Source organism: Sinohyriopsis cumingii, chromosome 2 (genome assembly GCF_028554795.1).
Source record: "Sinohyriopsis cumingii isolate HCF-2022 chromosome 2, ASM2855479v2, whole genome shotgun sequence".
NCBI classification, from domain to species: domain Eukaryota; kingdom Metazoa; phylum Mollusca; class Bivalvia; order Unionida; family Unionidae; genus Sinohyriopsis; species Sinohyriopsis cumingii.
The window spans coordinates 5,482,789-5,501,764 of record NC_142962.1 but is presented as its reverse complement, the minus strand read 5'-3'; the positions used below and the strand labels follow the sequence as shown (position 1 = coordinate 5,501,764).

Sequence of the window (18,976 nt, the reverse complement as noted above, 5' to 3'; positions counted from 1 at the left end):
GCAGATCAAAGAGCACAGACTCACAGAAGTAGAGCAGAATCGAGTCAGTTCTGTCACCCTATGTTGAGTTGACAGATCATGATCTACAGATTCTTGTTCTAATTACGACTACAAGCAAACAAAATGACTATGTACAAGCAAATAAAACAGACATTGATCTGCCATGGTATTGTGAGACAGTATATCTCTCTATGCTATTTACAGTTGACTTCAAATTCATGGCATGGCATGGCATGGTAAATGATAACATAAATCAAATGAATGTTTGTGGGCATCAATTTTCATGCCTTTACAAAATATAATTTGAACTTGTACTGAAATCTTCAGATAGGCTCAGTAGTCCTATTGTATATGATCTGTATATGACTTCATATTTCACATACACAATTATCAGTTGGATAATGTCTGTGTCTGTTGTATATTTTTGTTTTCTTTACGCAAAATGTTCTCTTCTCGGAAAAAAATATTATAAAGTATTAAAATAAATATAACATTAGCTTTGATAATTAACATTATCTTCACTGAAATCTCCTTCATCTCTTGTAGTTCATTCTATTTCACTAGTCCAATTTCTTGATATGTTACCTATTTTTTCAGTTCAACTTTCTTTAAGTAACAAATTATCTAAAATAATCACATCTACTGTTGGATAATTGTGCAGGATATTTGTTAACATAAAACACTCATGCAATTTTTGATTTTTTCACTGGTATTATAAGTATTTTTTGGGAAAGGGATCATAGGACCTGCATTTTGTCCAAGTGCATTTCAGGGTTTTGTTTAGGTAAAAGGTAGTAGTAGTAGTAGTAGTAGTAGCAGTGGGGTTTAAAGTCATGTAAGAACAATAGTGGCCACATAGTGCCAATTAAAAGTAAATTTCTAAAAAAATTAATTTGTGCAAATATTTAGGAAGATTAGGAAAATAAAGCCTTCCAAAGAAAAATAGATGAAATATTATAAATGATAAAAGTTAAAGATCTTAAATTCCAGGTGTATGTAAAAATGTAACATCTTTAGAACAGAGTATGATCAAAGGTGAAAGAGACATATAATGTAATTACCTGCAGTTTGCCATTGCATGTGTGGAAAGTAGCAGTAATATAGCTATTTTCCAGGTGAAAATGATCTAATTTTGATCTTGTCACTGAAAATGGACTCTGAAATAACCTGAAATGAAATACAATACTGCTTTTCAGGGTAACATCATGAATATAGAATCAAGTTTTATAATCAGATGCAAATAATGTTTGTTAATAAGTTCAGATTAAGTTGACAGGTATGTTATATTTAATTTGATAACCACAACTTTTTAGTATCTCCGTACCACCTGTCATGTAGGACCTTATCTTAAATTTACAGATCCAATATTTGATATGGTGATCCATTAAGAAATCACCTGTTCATATTTGAAGGTGTAGTGGAAAATGGCGATCACACAAGAGAAATGTTACTGTATGGTGATCCATTAAGAGATCACCTGTTCATATTTGAAGATGTAGTGGGAAATGGTGATCACACAAGAGAAATGTTACTGTATTTAAACAAATTAAATTTTGCTGATTCATCTATAAATTGTTACACATATGTCATTAATTTTTTAAACATCTGAATGGATGGAATATCAAATAAACATGATCATGCCATATACACATGAAACATTCAAATCATTGTTTTTTATATTGAGAGATCAAGCTAAAATGCTAACTTTGTACACCAAAGTACTAACTCAAACTAAAGGTATTTAAGTGCATATACTAACAATAAACAGTTTAATATCTTCAAATAATGAATCTACCAATTTTGTGGATTTTCCCAAGAATATAAATGAGTATTGTATGGACATTCTGGCTTTTGTCTCTTTCTTTAAAACTGATAATTTTTATAACACAATAAATTACTTTATTCATAAGATATTGCAAACATTTTAAAACTCATTCTGTCTTCTAGAATTAAGCTGTTTACTTCAGTGCTCTATTTCTCCACTAAAGTTCATATATTCATCTTGTAGGTTTAGAGTTAAAATCCATTCTTAACTGGAAAAAAATGAACAGTCAGCAAATATAAGCAGTACTTATCTTTCACTTGTGGTTAAGTGAGAATTTGTAATAGTAATACTTTTTCTAAAACTTCTAACTGAAATTTCACTAAAGTGGTTTTCTCAACTCACACAATACTCTTGCTACTTGTAAATAGAAAATTTCATATCAACAGCTTAACGATTATAAGTCTCATGACATCTCTCTCTGCCAAATACAGAGTTTGGAGGTGGGGTGAGTAGCCTGACTGACCAGACACCCCCCAAATATATATATATATATATATATATATATATATATATATATATATATATATATATATATATATATATATACACACACACACACACACACACACACACACACGCACACAAACCACAATGTTATACAATGAATCATGCAATCCTGAAGCCAGTAAGTTGTTTTTTCAAAATGCTGCATGTATAACATGTACATTCTACAAAATGAAAGCTTCAGGCATGTGTAAAAACTACAGGCTTCAAAGATGCACTTACCAACTTAAATGGGTGCATTTTAAATAATAAATATTTAATATACAGTGGGGGCGTTTAAAGAACTATTGCAGAGATGCTTGCATTGGTAAATAAATGCCAAAGAAAATCTGCAAATTCATAACACATACACTGCATATGTGTACTCACCCACCATATACACTGCATATGTGTAGTCACCCACCATATACACTGCATATGTGTAAACACCCACCATATACACTGCATATGTGTACTCACCCACCAATCTCAAGGCATCCATAAAAGTGAATCCAAAATAATTTCCTTGAATATGAACAAAAAGTAAGATAGTACAGAGATATCACAATTTTTGCATGAACTTCACATATACCCTAAAAGGTATAGCTGTAAATTATCATTAAACAGGACATGTTAAAAGCTAATTTTATAAGATATATTTTCTTACATTTTTTATATGCAAATACATATTCTTTAAAACGTGTAAATTAAAAACACTATAAACTTTATTCAAATTCACTTCCAAACAGTTCAGTTTTGTAGCCATTAAAATCACAAATTGAAGACACTGCCATATTATAACATTAAAGAGTTTTAAAATCAATTGTTCAAAGGCTGTTTTCATAAACACGTACTTTTGTTCAGTAAAATCTGCCTCTGCATAATTAAAGACCTTGATGGTGGCCATCCTTTGCTTCCATTTTTCTTTTGAAACCCTCACTGTGAAGAGTATGGCTGACAATCCAGGAAGATCAGCTTCAAATGATAGCTAGAAACACAAATATTAAACAATCTTATGAAAGTCCAGAGGTATGATGAGCAATACATCCCCATCTATATTCTATTGCAAAGCTCATGATGCAAAATGGAGAGGTCAATATGATAGGTTTATTGGTTTGTAAACTTCATATTCAATCTAAGTCTATAATTGTTTCACAAAAGTATCAAAATTTAGTGCCAAAATAGTGAAAATGTGATTTCAACTCAATGTCAGCATCAAAACTTTGTAACATAAATGGTACAAGTTTGTGACATCACAAAAGTGCAATATAATGAATTAAGGCAAATCTAATAACCTAGACTTTTGAACTAGGGACTTTGACTATTGTACAATATAGCTGATAAAATTTCATCAAAATATAAAAGGGTTAAAATATGACATGTCTAGCTTCACCCTTGAATATGATTCATACTAATTTCTTCTAATTATATTAATTCCCACTCAAAAACTTTACAGAAATACGATAATATTGTCTTGATCAAAGTGAATGACAATCATTGTGACCCCCCACTGGAATTACATTGGGATGCCTCTAGCATAAATGCACAAATCGAGCTTCATGTTTGACAGTATGTTGACCACAAGTGTTCATTGGAGTGACATTATTTGTTTAAGGTTTTGTGTAGTAAGTTGTCCTTGCAGTGTATGCCAGTTTAAATAACAATACTATATACAACTGCACAATTGTTTCAAAAATGGACCTAACAGTATCAGACAGTAACAGAAAAAACTCTTATTCTGTGATTTGGCAGAAACAACCTGGTAAAATGAATCCATGAATTTGATCAAGTTTATATCCAGTAGTGTCTACCTCATTCTCAGGGAGAATCACTTCACAACCTTTGACTAAAATATCTTTAGCTATAATCAAACTGCACCAAATTAACAGGACAAATGACCAAATGTTTCAAACAACTGAGCTAGGGACCAAATTTCTTACATTTTTAAATATGTTCTTTACTGAAATCAGCCATTTCTTAGGATATTTCTCTCCACCAGGCATATTTGACATTATCTTGTAACATATAAAGATATATTCCAGACTTCCTTAATAATCCTTCTTTACAATGCTATAAACTTCAAAAACTTACCTTATACTGCTTGTCACTGATCATGTGACCTTGTGTGTAGACTGGACCCACTTGAAATTGGACTGGTTTACTTGACTTGGTTAATATAACTTCTATATCTAAACGATTGACATGGATACTGATGACCTCATGTCTGGACTGTCCAACAGAATTGCTGACCAGTATCAGTCTGTGGAATAAAGAGTAATTAAACCATCACACTTCAGACAGAACCAGGACATCAAATCAGTAGATTTACAAATTTTGATCAAAAGATTGACTTCTAAACCAACAGATTTTATTAACAACATAAATTTTACATGCTTTGGGGGACTGAAAGAGAACAAGTGAATTTCTGACATAATATGTATTCTCTTTTGTAATGTGAATCAGTTTCTAATGGATAATATGACAACAATAATTAATGTGAGTCAATGTATTGACACTTAGGTCCAATAGAAGAGTTGTTTATCTTATATTTCACTGCACATATTTTTAAAACAGATTCACAAGATTTCTGGTTTCTTTCACAAAATCAATGACTGGTGGCTACTGATAACATTCATTGTGATTATTAAATTTCACATTTAACAAGTTCTCAATAGTTTCCTCATCTTAATTTCCCCTTGAATCACTTTGTATTTTTGTGAATAATGGAGAATACACTGTCTGAAACGTGCATTAGAATGTGGCAATGACAAAACAACCATGCTCAGTCTGCAAACAAATTAAAACTTCAGTTTTCCTGTGGCTGAGTTTTTAAGGCTACTGACTGCTCTCCAATACTCCTCCAAGCTAAGTTCACCATGAGTAAGAAGTTCTTGAGTTGGACTTATGATGTATTCCTGAGCCTCATATTTTTTAGTCAGTACTTTATTATTTTTGGGAGAAAGCAAATATCTGTACTTTGACATGACCTAAAGAAAATATTTTACCTGCTCTAACCCTAACCCAATTGTAGCATTTCAGGTAGCATGACTATTTAAGTTATATTACAGGTAGCATGACTATTTAAGTTATATTACAGGTAGCATGACTATTTAGGTTATATTACAGGTAGCATGACTATTTAGGTTATATTACAGGTAGCATGACTATTTAGGTTATATTACAGCATACTGTACTAAGGCCAGAAATCAGCATAAGCAGATTATGATATGACAATACACTGTCAGGGTGGTTTATCAATATGAACAAAGGATTTGTTTACGTAACAATAGATTCCAATGCATTTTAAATCCAAGCTTGCTGCTTCATACGATGGTGCCTTTAAATTTTTCCACTCCAAACCCAAGACTGTATATACAATTTTTAAGAGCCAAAAATGTCATTGCCAAATGGTATATTTTCTTGCCAATAAGGAAACAAAATTCAAAATTTGCAACATTGGTGAATCCCAGCACCATCCCTGTCTAGAATATAAGTTTACAAGATTAAACTCACTCTTCAGCAAAACACCCTCTCCCCATCCCCTTTCTGTAAATTCACTATTTCATATCTTGATCATATAAATATATGTGACTTAAGAAAGCAGTAAGATTGGGTTGACATAATTTGTAACAGTAAATTACATTTTTGCCATTTTGTAAACCATCTGACCCTATCTGAACATAATGCATGTCCAGTTAGGCAATGCATAACAGTGAGTTTGTCATTGTTTTCAAGGAAGTAAGAGGAAAGACCTTAAGATGCGAATGGCATCTGGAAAAATTTCTTTCTCAAAGATTAATTTCCATGTCTGAAAAACAAGGAAGTTCTGTTTATTTGTTCTAGCTCACAAAGTACTCGTTTTTGTAAACTGTCACATGGCATTATAGGAAATCTTATATTTGGATAAAGTTTTTGCCACCAAGTCCCTATATTTCACACTTAAGTATATAATAAATATCAAGACTTCCACAGAATGGTATTTCTTGCCTGCTCCACTGTGGCATAATCAAGATGCTGCATAGGCACTATAGCAAAAGTAAAGCAGATCACTGTCACTTTAACTTACATCATTACGGTGAATATTATTCCTAAAATAGTCACATCAGATTTCATGACTGTACACACAACAGTGTCTATAGAACTGAGTAAAATGCCAATGCTTAATTAATAGAACACAAAAGTAGGTCCCAACATCAAGGGTCTTCTTCTATACCGCAAACGCATGCCATCCACAAAGTTTGGTAACTGTTGATGGCAGAGAAATCATGTTATAATGTGGAAACAATACTATTAACAAACAGATGAATGTACTGATGTATGGACAGATGGATGGATGGATGGATATCCTAATACAATATGCTACAACAACATAAAATTCAGTGTGATCACTGGAGCATATAAGCAGGTCAATGTGATTTTCCCACAGTGAGAAGTACCTCATTAAGTTTGATAACTGCACACACAACAATATAAAAGAAACTGAGTTTAATGGAAAAACTTGGTGTTATTGCTAGAGTGTAATGATTAGGTCACCATGGCCTACTTTTGCCCATGAGAAATACTACCCTCCAGGATGAATACACCCATCAAAGGAAAATCTGAAAATAGTGACACCTACAAAAACAACAGTCATAAATCCGATCCTGATCCCTATGCCTCACCTACAGTCAAGACAAAAGTGTGATGCAGCTTGTACACCAGCTTGTTTAATCCCAAATACTTGAGTCAAGTTTATTTGCACCAATAATTGAGAATTTCACACTGGTTTACAAATTTCTTCCTGTGGTGGGCAAATTATACAAAAACACAATCACACTATTTGGCAAATTGAGTACTATCTTTCAAATCTGGTCGACAATTCAATTAACAGGCCAAATCAAATACAATTTACTCCAGCATGTAGCTGCAGTAATCATAAAAATGTTTCTCTTTTTCTGATTTAATAAATAAGGTACCAATCTCATCCAAAAAAGATTTTGTATAAAACATAATCCAATTTTATTTGTCCATTATAATTTCAAATTATCATTTTATTACAATACCATCACTTGGAATGATTAAAGTTATTCAAAATTCAACATAATTAATCAACAATCCAGGATGTTATTTTTTAACAGCAAAAGCAAATTAACAAGAATTTGCCACTAACATAGTGATTGTTCCCCAATGCCCACACCAAAAAAGCTGGAGTACTGGGTATTGACAGTATTATAAAAGTGAATGCGGGCAATTATGGCAATAAACTGGTAAAATATGGGCAAAATCTTTCTGAAGTTGATATATTGCTTATATGAAGCTTCACATAAAATATAATTCAAATTTAAAAAAAAATATTAGTGCTAGAATTTTCACAAGCAAAGAGGATATTCTAAATCAGTTAAGAACTAGAACTGTTAAATCATGGTCAAAGTCTGATAATCATCAACATGAAATCTTCCTTCAGACAAAGCCTCTCAAGTGCTCTGGTAGAATAAAAACAAACATATGTTAATGCTAGTGTTCACAAGTGAGTGGAATGCCTATTATTAGTTGTTCAAGGGCCTTAACTCTATAAAATATTGTCAAAATGTAATCATTAATATACTCATGTGAGACATCATTAAGCTAACTACTCACAGCTAATTATTTTGAAATCAAATATAAAAATGTGAATGCTTGAGCGTTTATATGCCAGTATGATATCTACCCTAAGTCAATCAAGAACCATAACTCTGTAAAACATGGTCAAAATGTGGTCATCATCATGCTCATCCAAAACATTTGTGATTAGGCCTAATTGCAAATGTGGCTGAAATGAAAGTAACAATTAAAGCATGAATGTGAAAGAGCCATACTTTTTTTTTTACCAAGGACCATAGCTCAGCAAGAAATATGTATCACCAAACCAGTCTGTGACCTTGTTAAGGTAAAACTTCACAAAAAATTTGTTTGAAATCAAAGTAGAATTGTGAATGCCAGTGTTAATAAGTCTAAAGGATGTCTATTCTATGTAAATCAATGGCTACAACTCTGTAAAATATGTGGGGCTCTGGGTGGCCAAGTGGTCTAATGCACTCGCCTTTACATACTGACTCTAATACACTCGCCTTTACACACTGACATCTAATGCATTTGCCTTCACACACTGACATCTAATGCACTCACCTTTACACACTGACATCTAATGCACTCGCCTTTACACACTGACATCTGATGCACTCGCCTTTACACACTGACATCTAATGCACTCGCCTTTATACACTGACATCTCAATTCTGTCCATGTGGGTTCAAGTCTCTGGCTCAACGAAAGAGGATATGTGAGAACACTTGCCCAAAGCTTCTCATGGGTTGGTGGCTTTTCCTGTGGTTTTCTAATTTTTTAATCTTATAGAATATTATCAAAGTCTTTTCACTATCAACCTAATCTGAGTGCTTGTTACGATCAAGTTTCGTGAAATGTTGCTTGAAATTAAACAGAAACTGACAATGCCTATTCTAAGTCAATTATGGGTAACAACTCTTAGAACTACTGACCAAATATGCTGATCGTCAAAATCATCCAAGCTCTAATTAGGCTGAAGCCTCACTGCAAATTTAGTTGAAACAAAAAAATTCAAATGCTTGAGTGTTCACAAGCTTGTACAGGAACAGACAACAGATGATGACCATTTCTTTAAATATTAGAATAAGAATATATATATATATATATATATATATATATATATATATATATATATATATATATATATATATATTCCATTTTACCTGTCCTTGTTGATATCAATCATTTCTAGTTCAGGCAGGCTGGTATCTGTTTTCATATCCTCTGCCTAAAAACATAAATACATCTACAGCTATGGAATTTGGGAATAACTGACACATACAGGTACTTCTGCTGTCATGAAATCTACTGAGACACTAATATTGCACTGTCAAGTACATTAAACACAGACCCAATATCAGTGTAATTAACAAGAAATACAGCCATCAGAAGACATCAGAACTCAAGCGCACAAAGGAAAAATTCCTTAAGATATTAGGGCTGATCAAATCCTATAGCCTGACATACCAGGCTAATCATTTTCAAAGTTGGAAAAGTAAAATTTTCAAAGGTACTAGTCTGGGATATGCACATTTCCCCCCATTTTAAGATAAGCTGGGCAAGTGATCATTTTCGTTCTATAATCACGTTATCTCTATCTCACCTACTGTAAGCAGCCATTGATAACTGTTGTATTTGTGTACATTCTAATTACTGTCTGACATACAGGACTAAACAAACTAAATTACTGGTTAATCAAAACACTTCAAATAAAACAGTATGATTAGTTAGCAGTGCATTAAACAGCCTTTGTATTGTTTACTCAATCTAGATACCCATGAGCAGATATATCATTGCTTTCAATCAGGCAACTCAATGCAATACATAAATTACTACTGACATCAGTGTCAAAATCCTTTATGAACTTATGGTTTTTATTACATATTACACACCTTACCCCACTCTCCTCCCCATCTTGGACCATGACACAAGGATTACAACCTAAAATTAGTTTTTTTATAAAGCCTGATTTCTGACATCCTGTAAGAGGCCCCATGGGAAAAAGTGAAGATTGATTCCACTTTTACAAATGGTTACCATTTGGACATAATAACAACCAAGTTTTGTCCAAAAGTTAAGATGATGTAGTATTAAAATGGATGGACAGATGGAGGACATCATAACACAACATCCCCCACAAAACATCCCAAACATTAAAGCTGGAACTCCATTAATGATGCCAAATGCTGACAATCTAACTCAACTACAGCTTCTTGAAAACAAAACTTTATACTTGAAATCCAATAATCACTAAGGGAGTTAATGTGTGGAAGCAAAAGTGGGTGGGTCTTATAATATAAGGGGAAATAACTCTGCAAAAGTCTACCAAGGTCTCATAATATCCAGATCATTGTTAAATTTTGCTGAAATGCAAAATAATTGTTATTCCACAGAAATGAAAGTGGATGGTTTGAAAATATAGGGCTACAAGTCTGCTAAAGACATAGAAAGCTGTCAACACAATTCAGTCAAAGTGTCATCAACATCAATATGTTGTTGTTGTTGTTGTTGTGGGGTTTAACGCCATTTTTCAGCACACGATAGGCTATATATGGCGACCAGTATTAATGGTGGAGGAAGAACCCGGGAAAACCCCAGAAAGAACCACCGACCCACGAGAAGCTACTGGCATGCTTTCTCACATACCTACATTGGCTGAATCTGAGACTCGAACCGGCGCAGACCAACATCAATATGTATACCAGAGTCCAAATCCAATAATAATTAAGGAAATTACAGAAACATAAGGGAATGGGTCTGACAATCCAGAGCTATAACTCTGCTCAAACATGTAGCAAAAGGTGGACAATCTAAAACAGACAAGGTCTCACAAATAACAAACTGCATACTAAATTTGGTGAAATGCAAATCAATTAAGGGAGTTGTGCTGTTTAAATGAAAGTGGGTGTGTCAGACAATCAAGAGCTTTGCTAAACGACAACACAGTATGCTGACCATCAAACTCTGCATCATATCAAGCATCATATCAAATTTGGTTCAAACAAAGGCATTTATTGTGCAGATATGAAAGAAGGTATGTCTGACAACAAGGCATTTATTGTGCAGATATGAAAGAAGGTATGTCTGACAACAAGGCATTTATTGTGCAGATATGAAAGAAGGTATGTCTGACAACAAGGCATTTATTGTGCAGATATGAAAGAAGGTATGTCTGACAACAAGGCATTTATTGTGCAGATATGAAAGAAGGTATGTCTGACAACAAGGCATTTATTGTGCAGATATAGAAGAAGGTAAATCTGACAACAAGGCATTTATTGTGCAGGTATGAAAGAAGGTATGTCTGACAACAAGGCATTTATTGTGCAGATATGGAAGAAGGTAAATCTGACAACAAGGCATTTATTGTGCAGACATGAAAGAAGGTATGTCTGACAACAAGGCATTTACTGTGCAGATATGAAAGAAGGTATGTCTGACAACAAGGCATTTATTGTGCAGATATGAAAGAAGGTATGTCTGACAAATGGATGGCCTATAACTAGACTAAGAGAATGCTCACAACAAGGTATCAAACTTAAGCTGCATCCCAAAATTGGTTAAAGACAGTAATAAATCATGGAATTATTGTTTTAAAACAAAAAGCAGGTGGGTCTGACAATCAGGGGCACAAACAATATAAAAAATTTAACAGAATGCTGAAAATGAAATTCTGTCACAGTAAATGAAATTCTGTCACAGTCTCATCTGTATCAAGATGCATACTTGGTACCAATGTGGTTTGAATCAAATGATAATTAAGGAATTACTGTGCAGAAACAAAAGTGTGATTGATTGATGGATGGAAAAAATAGCCAGATCTGATTTAATATCCCTCATTTCAACTAAAAGCAGGAGTCAATAGCTGTAATACTGAGGGTTAATATGTGGTTTGCATTGTCCCCTGATAACAGAGCTATAACCTGTGAGATTCTCATGACAATCACATGTATCAAACAATAATAATCACGACTTCAGTACTGCTCTTAAAACTAAAACATTAAGGAAGTGCTGAAACGTATCTGTAAAACAAGAGAGACCATGCATCTCACCATATGCAATATAATACTTGGTTCCATGTCTTGGTTTGGCAGAACAATCAGTGTCCTCAACACCTCAGTGATAATATTGCTTGCCTCCATAACAGCTGTATGAAGTCTAGAAATAATGGAACATATGTATTTTATCAGAAATATAACTCTGGAAGCAAGACATAAATAAAGCTCATTGTGTATTAGTACTGAAAATAAATGCAACAGTGTTCATTGCTTTTTTTATGAAAGAATACTTATTTGGTGCTGTTAAAGAATGATTTTTTTAATGGTTGTGACCTCTGACCTTGAATGAAAGAAGCAAACCTTTCACTTCACTAAACAATATACATGTGATTATTATAAGTTCCAAACAAAAGAATTTTTAGAGTGTTTTTGGAACATTTTTACAGTCGAATGTTACCAGTAAGCAAGTTCAGTTCCTAAACTTGATAAATGCTTCAGGGATAAAGACAAGCGAGAAATCACTTAAGAATCCCTGAATGTAAAATCTGTCCTGTTTGATAAAATTGCTTTCCAAGACATATATTCTCCCATGTTTCTTTGGATTACAATATCTTTCACAGTTTCCATTGATTCTAACAAACATTTTGCTAGCAAAATTGACATTATGACCTGAAATCAAAATTTTGATTTACTAGTACCATAACAAGCATTATAATGCTATTATTGTCCTTAGTTTATGTCAGTGATGGAAACAAAATTCTATTATTATACCATTAATAATAACCTACATTGATAAAAATTTTACACCACAAAATAAATTCAGTGTTTAAGGAACAGTGCTTTCTCTGTTATATTCATCTGCACGTCCAGTTGTACAGGTAGCCCATCACCACAGAATTGATCACCATAATGAAGAATGTATTCTCATATAACTGGTCATTCCATAAATGAAATGAGTTTACTACGGCCTTCATTTCTTGAATGCTGACATGGACAGATAGGTCTTCTGGGTCACCACTGTGACAAAGCCAGGCAACAGATGGGTTCAACAATTGTAGAAAGTAGTGTCTGTGTAAAGCTTAAGTTCTGACTAGGGGCTTTCTAGAGAAGTTCCTGCTGTGAGCTACTGTTCGCTGTGCCACTGACAGGAACAATACTACTTCATTCAAAATCATGATTGGTTGATAAGTTGACTGAAAAAGTGGTGCCATTGGGCTAAGAAGTGTCATCTGCAAAGGACAAGGTGGCAGAAGAGAATCAAATATGCTGCTGCATAAAGCGGATACAGGATATGAAAAACCTTTTCTTGCTGAGATAAACTCTCTGTTGGAAATTTACTCCATGACCTCAATAATAGGTGCCATGCACAAGTGAGGGAGGCAAACATGGCTGAGGTTTGTAAACATTCCATGCCCAGGTAGACAACATGCTGGAAAAAAGTGAGGGCTGACTTCTCTTGACTGATCAGAAATCTTAATAGACTTAAAAAGGAAAGAAAATTGTTTCTGCCACTGACCAAATAACACTTAGCATGTGTTTTTTTTATGTCACTGAGATATGTTGCTGCCGCTGCTCAGTTTATGATCCTGGTGAAAGTCTGTGTTGATATTATGGCCAAACAAGAGAATGAAAAATCAATAAATGGTTCCCTGGAAACCAAACCAAATGAAACTTACTAGACAATGTATGTATAGCGACATGAAAATTTGTGCCACTTAAGTCTAAACCGACTGCAATTCATCCCGTTTTACTGGAAGTCTAACTGATCTTGTAATATCCATTTTGAACATCCTTAATCCAGCTGAAGTCCATGACATCCTTTACAAATCTTACTTGTTAATCCAGCTGAAGTCCATGACATCCTTTACAAACTTGTACTTGTTAATCCAGCTGAAGTCCATGACATCCTTTACAAATTTGTACTTGTTAATCCAGCTGAACTCCATGACATCCTTTACAAATCTGTACTTGTTAATCCAGCTGAAGTCCATGACATCCTTTACAGATCTGTACTTGTTAATCCAGCTGAACTCCATGACATCCTTTACAAATTTGTACTTGTTAATCCAGCTGAAGTCCATGCAGATCTGAAATACCTGTTGGCTTTGGGTACTAAAAACAACTTGGTGTAAAACTCAAGAGAAACCGATTCATCCACACAAGGTTGAAAAATGAAGGAGTCTGGCACCCAACAGAAGTCTATCAGCAGGCAGTAAGTGTGGCAAAGCAAGTCAGACAACTTGGTGAAGAAGAAATCTTTTTCTCCTTTTTGTGATCATGACAGAGAATAAGCAAATCATGCTGTTTAAAACACACTGGAGATGTACATAGCACTTAAACTTTTGAAGTCAAAGAATGACTCAGGACTTAGGCTTAGGACAGTAATAAATCTTTCATACTTGTCAATACAAAACTGATTAAAATGTTTATAATCCAAAAGAAAGAAAAACATGAACACATAAAAGGCCCCTCCAGTTATCATCTCTTTTCCACTCCCTCTCTCTTGCAGATACATGATACATGTAAACATGTTATCACACAGACACACATGTGAATAAATAGTGGCATTACAATGACTTATTTTAAGAAAATTATTTTAAAATATTTAGCAAGTGAAAAATCTGCAAAGTTTACAAGTCTATATTTAAAAATATATGTTCATATAGCTAAAGTTTCACTGAGTTGGGGTTCTACAATTTCAATAATTTTGCATAGGGTTAGATTTTTAAAGAAATTGAATTTCCCAGCTTTTTCTCATTGGTTATACTGGCTATTTTTTTTAAAAAGACCTTGTATTTCTTAGATATTGTTTTAAGAATTTTTAATTCTCTTATTCTGATGATGGTCTGATAGGTGTAATTTGGGTTAGAAAGTATCAAACTTAACTTTAGATGTTCACCTATAAAAAAAACTGCTAGCTTCAATTGGTCATTTTCACTTCCTGGACTTAACTGGTGAATTATAGAAAAAGAGCCAATAACTCATTTTACATTTTATTCATGTCATAATTCATTAACTGAAATTTCTGAAGCTGGTATTGCCCAGTCTGGCAAAATTCACTTGCCTTATTTTAATAACTGCTAAAGATAATGTACTCAGGCTGATTTTTAAAGAACATGGGAACAGTCATTTTGATTAAATGAGCTTAGAACATATACAATTTCCACAAGTACAATATCCAAACAAATTTCAGACACAGTACATGAAAGTAACAGAGGTATGCCAGCATTCTCTCCAACGTGCATGCTGCAAATGCAAATAACTTCATCTTACATCTGTCACTCTCTCGAAGTTCATAATATCTGTACAGCACCCCCATAAAAACCGTTGTATGATTTAAGTTTGGTTGTATAGCTGAAGCATTTAATTTGCTGACATCAAAATAGCCCTTTTGAATAATTCTCATGTTTTTCCCCCACTGAACAGTATTCATTAGTTTCAAAGTCACACACAAACCCAGTCTACACCATGATAAAAAGTGAGCTATTTTAAAACTGCACCTTGCATTTTCTTAACATAGCAACTGATGTTATACTGAAAGACAGGAACAAGAAACTAGGCACAATTCAATTTGTAAAGAGATGGAACAAATCAGGTTCATGGAGGTCAAAAATTAAAATGTTTGCACATTGTTCTAACACTAGTATCTGGAAGAAGGCAAATTTGCTTTGTCATCACATATTTCTTAATTTCATTACAAAGTAATGGAAAAAAACATTTTCAATATACATTTCTTTCACTTACTGCAACAGTTTTAAATTTAAGCTGACTTCACTCCTGCATTATAAGACTTCCTATTTCCCCATAGTTAAGGTCAATGTACACAAAATAATGCCACAAGGCATATTAAGCAAGCAAAATCAGCATAATTAGCTTATTTTCATGCATAACATACTGTTACTGAACTATTTTTAAGAACATCATACATGATGATATGAGAATAAGAAAATTTAAGTTTTCATATTTGTTTAAAGGTGTCACTCTACAGTTCGGTATTCTGCAAAGATTAGATTTTTAAAGAAAAAGTATTTCCCAGGTTTTCCTAACTGGTTATACTGGCTATTAAAAAAAAGACCTTGTACATCTTTGGTGTTATTTAAAGAACTTTTAATTTTCTTTGTTTTTGTGTATGATTGATGGATGTAATTAGGGTTATAGGGCATACAGCTTGGCCTTACTACAGATGTTCAGGTATGCCAATGTACTCTCTACTGTGAATGTTACAAATGCAAACAACTTCATCCTACACCTGTCACTCTCTCAGAAGTTCTTAATATCTGTAGAGCACCCCTTTACACAAAATCTAATTTTAAACGTGAATTGTATTACTTAAGCATCATAAAATTTTCATGCTTCATTGAGTATATTTATGACAATTTTTTATTTGCTTTTCGTCAATTCTTATATGATAAAACTATATTACATTCTCATGAAGTTTTAGTGATTAACAGTATATACCTTTCAGCATAATCTTTCATAACTTTGGCTATACTGGTTCCAGTGATGGCATCATGGTGCTGGTGCAAAGCTAGACTGTGTCTCACAATACTCAGCCTGGTCAACATGTCTGAAGATGGTGGGAAACCAGTCTTACCCTGAGCCAAGGCTCTTGCTATGACCAGAGTAAACCAAAGTTCTGCTGACCTGGAAATAGATCCTTTTATTTTTTATTTCTTGTTCATATTCTTTGCAATTGTGCTGAAATAACTTATTTTATTGATACCTTTTCATATATATAGATACAGAGATAAATACATATTAAAGTGTATGGACATAATAATATAAGGTAAGGAAAATGAATTCTCATTTAATATTGCAATATAATTCATACATATAAATGACCATCATCATTAATAATGAATACATGAACACTTATAAAGTTCATATTAATGGACAACTAAATCTAAGCTACAACAAACTTTGTTACAACACAAATTCTGATACAACACAATTACCTCATGTAACTCAATACGGCACAATTACTTGATGGAACTTTGTGGACCCCAACCATCTGAAGCATTCTGAGTACTGAAACTTTCTAAAATACATTTTCTACAAACAAACTTAATATTTTATTTTGCTGTTCACTTTATATTCTTCAAATTATGCATGAAAACAATTCTTTATCATATAATACTCAATAAAATTTAATTTTGCCCCCATAAAGTAGGCCGGAAACCAAATATACCAAATTACAGTTTGTATGTCATTACCTTATATTTCTAAAAACATTATGAGCTGATAAATAGCAATATTGTGTTCAACACTCTATATCACACAGTAAATATAAATATGATGTCAAAAACAGACATTTTGGTGGGATTTAAATTGACTCTGACCAGGATGAAAATTTATTAAGCTCAAGATTCTTGGTTTATTTTACAGATTCCACCACATTACAAAAGACCGGCACATCAGATATTTTTACTGCCCTAAATATATACAAACCGGTCCATCAACCTATCTGCCATAATGGGTTAAGGGACATAACTTGTTTTGATCATTTATAACTGTGTTGACTGAGTTTCTGCCCCTTTCTGGTAAGGCATGCACAGTGTTCTAGTGTGTCTGCTTTAGAGAAAGATAATTTTAAAAAAAGTCTCCATCCCTCACTAAATAATTGAGACCACAAGTCTGAGAACTAAACAATTTGTTCACATGACATTAATTGCTGCTATTAGTCTTCTTTGTCAATATTATCAAAATTAAACCTTTACCAAATCTCAGTGCGATCCAGAAGTATCCTAACTGATGCGATTATTATGTACCCTGTATCTTTTTGAACAACAAAATAGGTGCTTTGTGTTGTCTGTTAACCTGTCCTGTGTACCTGCATAAGTTTATGATTGCATTCAAGTATAATTTTACACAACTTCTGCACTTTTAAAACAGATGTTTTAATGTTTAAGACATGATTAAAGGTGGTTTATACATAAATAAAAAAACCAGAATTTTTATCTGATGGAAAAGCAATTACACTTTAATGAGAGAGAGAGCAAGGTTTTGAACCCTGAGTCAAACAGGTGCAAACCCAGTGTGTTACCAATTCTAACACAAACCTATTTAGTTTCCCTTTACAAAGAGATATTTATCTTCAAGGATACTTATTTCAATATGAGGTGCATGTCAACATGGAATGATGTAACAACGCCATGTAGTCACTGGAGTACACAGCCAAAGGTCAACTGAGAGCAATGGGTAAAAAAAGATGTGATGGTTGTTTATTTTGATGATAGAATGAAAATAATTCCTACGTATTTATTTTAACAGATAAATATATTTTTTCAATACTGTAATTTTGAACACAATCTATTTGTATGCTCACGAATTATTTAAAATTGCAGCAATGAAATTCGGTACTTATGTAATGAAAAAGATGCCTCTTTTCAAGTCATTATTTCTCAAACACTATAAAAACTTTTAAGATATGCATTCAGGGTGGAAGTCTAAATAATGGAATATAAAAGAAATAGGTCTCCTAATTTTTGGTAATCACCGTAGAAAAATGTGAACAGTTCTGGTTTCCATTCTTATTACAGTAATTGTAACCTGCTGGAAAGAATGATTCTTCAAAATTGAACAAACAGTACAATCTCAACCTGAGTAAGGCTTGTAAATGTCTGGCAATCCTCTTATGAAAAGGTCTTGATGTGTAAAGCCCACTCCAATACTGGTCCGCACGATCAGTGTAAGGGAAGAAGTCACCACTAAAGGAGGGATAGTGCTGGTACTGAGGACCCCTGCTACTCCCTTCTAATGTCTGAAAATAGTCCTTTAGAGTCCCAAACTGAATCTGAAAATTCAGGAGAAAGCAATCAAGAGAACATTAAAAGTCCCTTCAAGAGACTGATGTGCTTCAGTACAAAATGAATTTACAAGAATTCACAAGGAGGTTATTCTTTCCTTTTCTTCTTTGCAATTAAATAATGAAACAATCTCAAATATTTTAGAAACTCTGACATATATGTCTGCATTATCATGCTGACAAAACAGGTTTAGCACTAAAACCTGTTATGGCATACCAAAAGCCACATACCATGAATGTATCCTCAGAGAACTCAGCTTGGATACAGTCAAGATATACCCA

The 18,976-nt window shown here is 33.4% G+C and overlaps 1 protein-coding gene across 3 annotated transcripts in view; it reads right to left on the bottom strand.

Annotated features, from left to right (window-relative positions):
* The window catches only part of LOC149804274 (alpha-mannosidase 2-like), a 93,535-nt gene that overhangs the window by 26,998 nt on the left and 47,561 nt on the right, over positions 1-18,976 (bottom strand). For all 3 annotated transcript variants that reach the window (XM_089938291.1, XM_089938298.1, XM_089938303.1), the window contains 7 exons: positions 18,489-18,682; positions 16,348-16,533; positions 11,944-12,049; positions 9,055-9,119; positions 4,400-4,568; positions 3,163-3,296; positions 1,062-1,167 (listed from right to left, as the gene is read on the bottom strand). In XM_089938291.1, the coding sequence (XP_089794417.1) occupies positions 1,062-1,167; positions 3,163-3,296; positions 4,400-4,568; positions 9,055-9,119; positions 11,944-12,049; positions 16,348-16,533; positions 18,489-18,682 (960 nt within the window). The remainder of the gene's footprint in view (positions 1-1,061; positions 1,168-3,162; positions 3,297-4,399; positions 4,569-9,054; positions 9,120-11,943; positions 12,050-16,347; positions 16,534-18,488; positions 18,683-18,976) is intronic.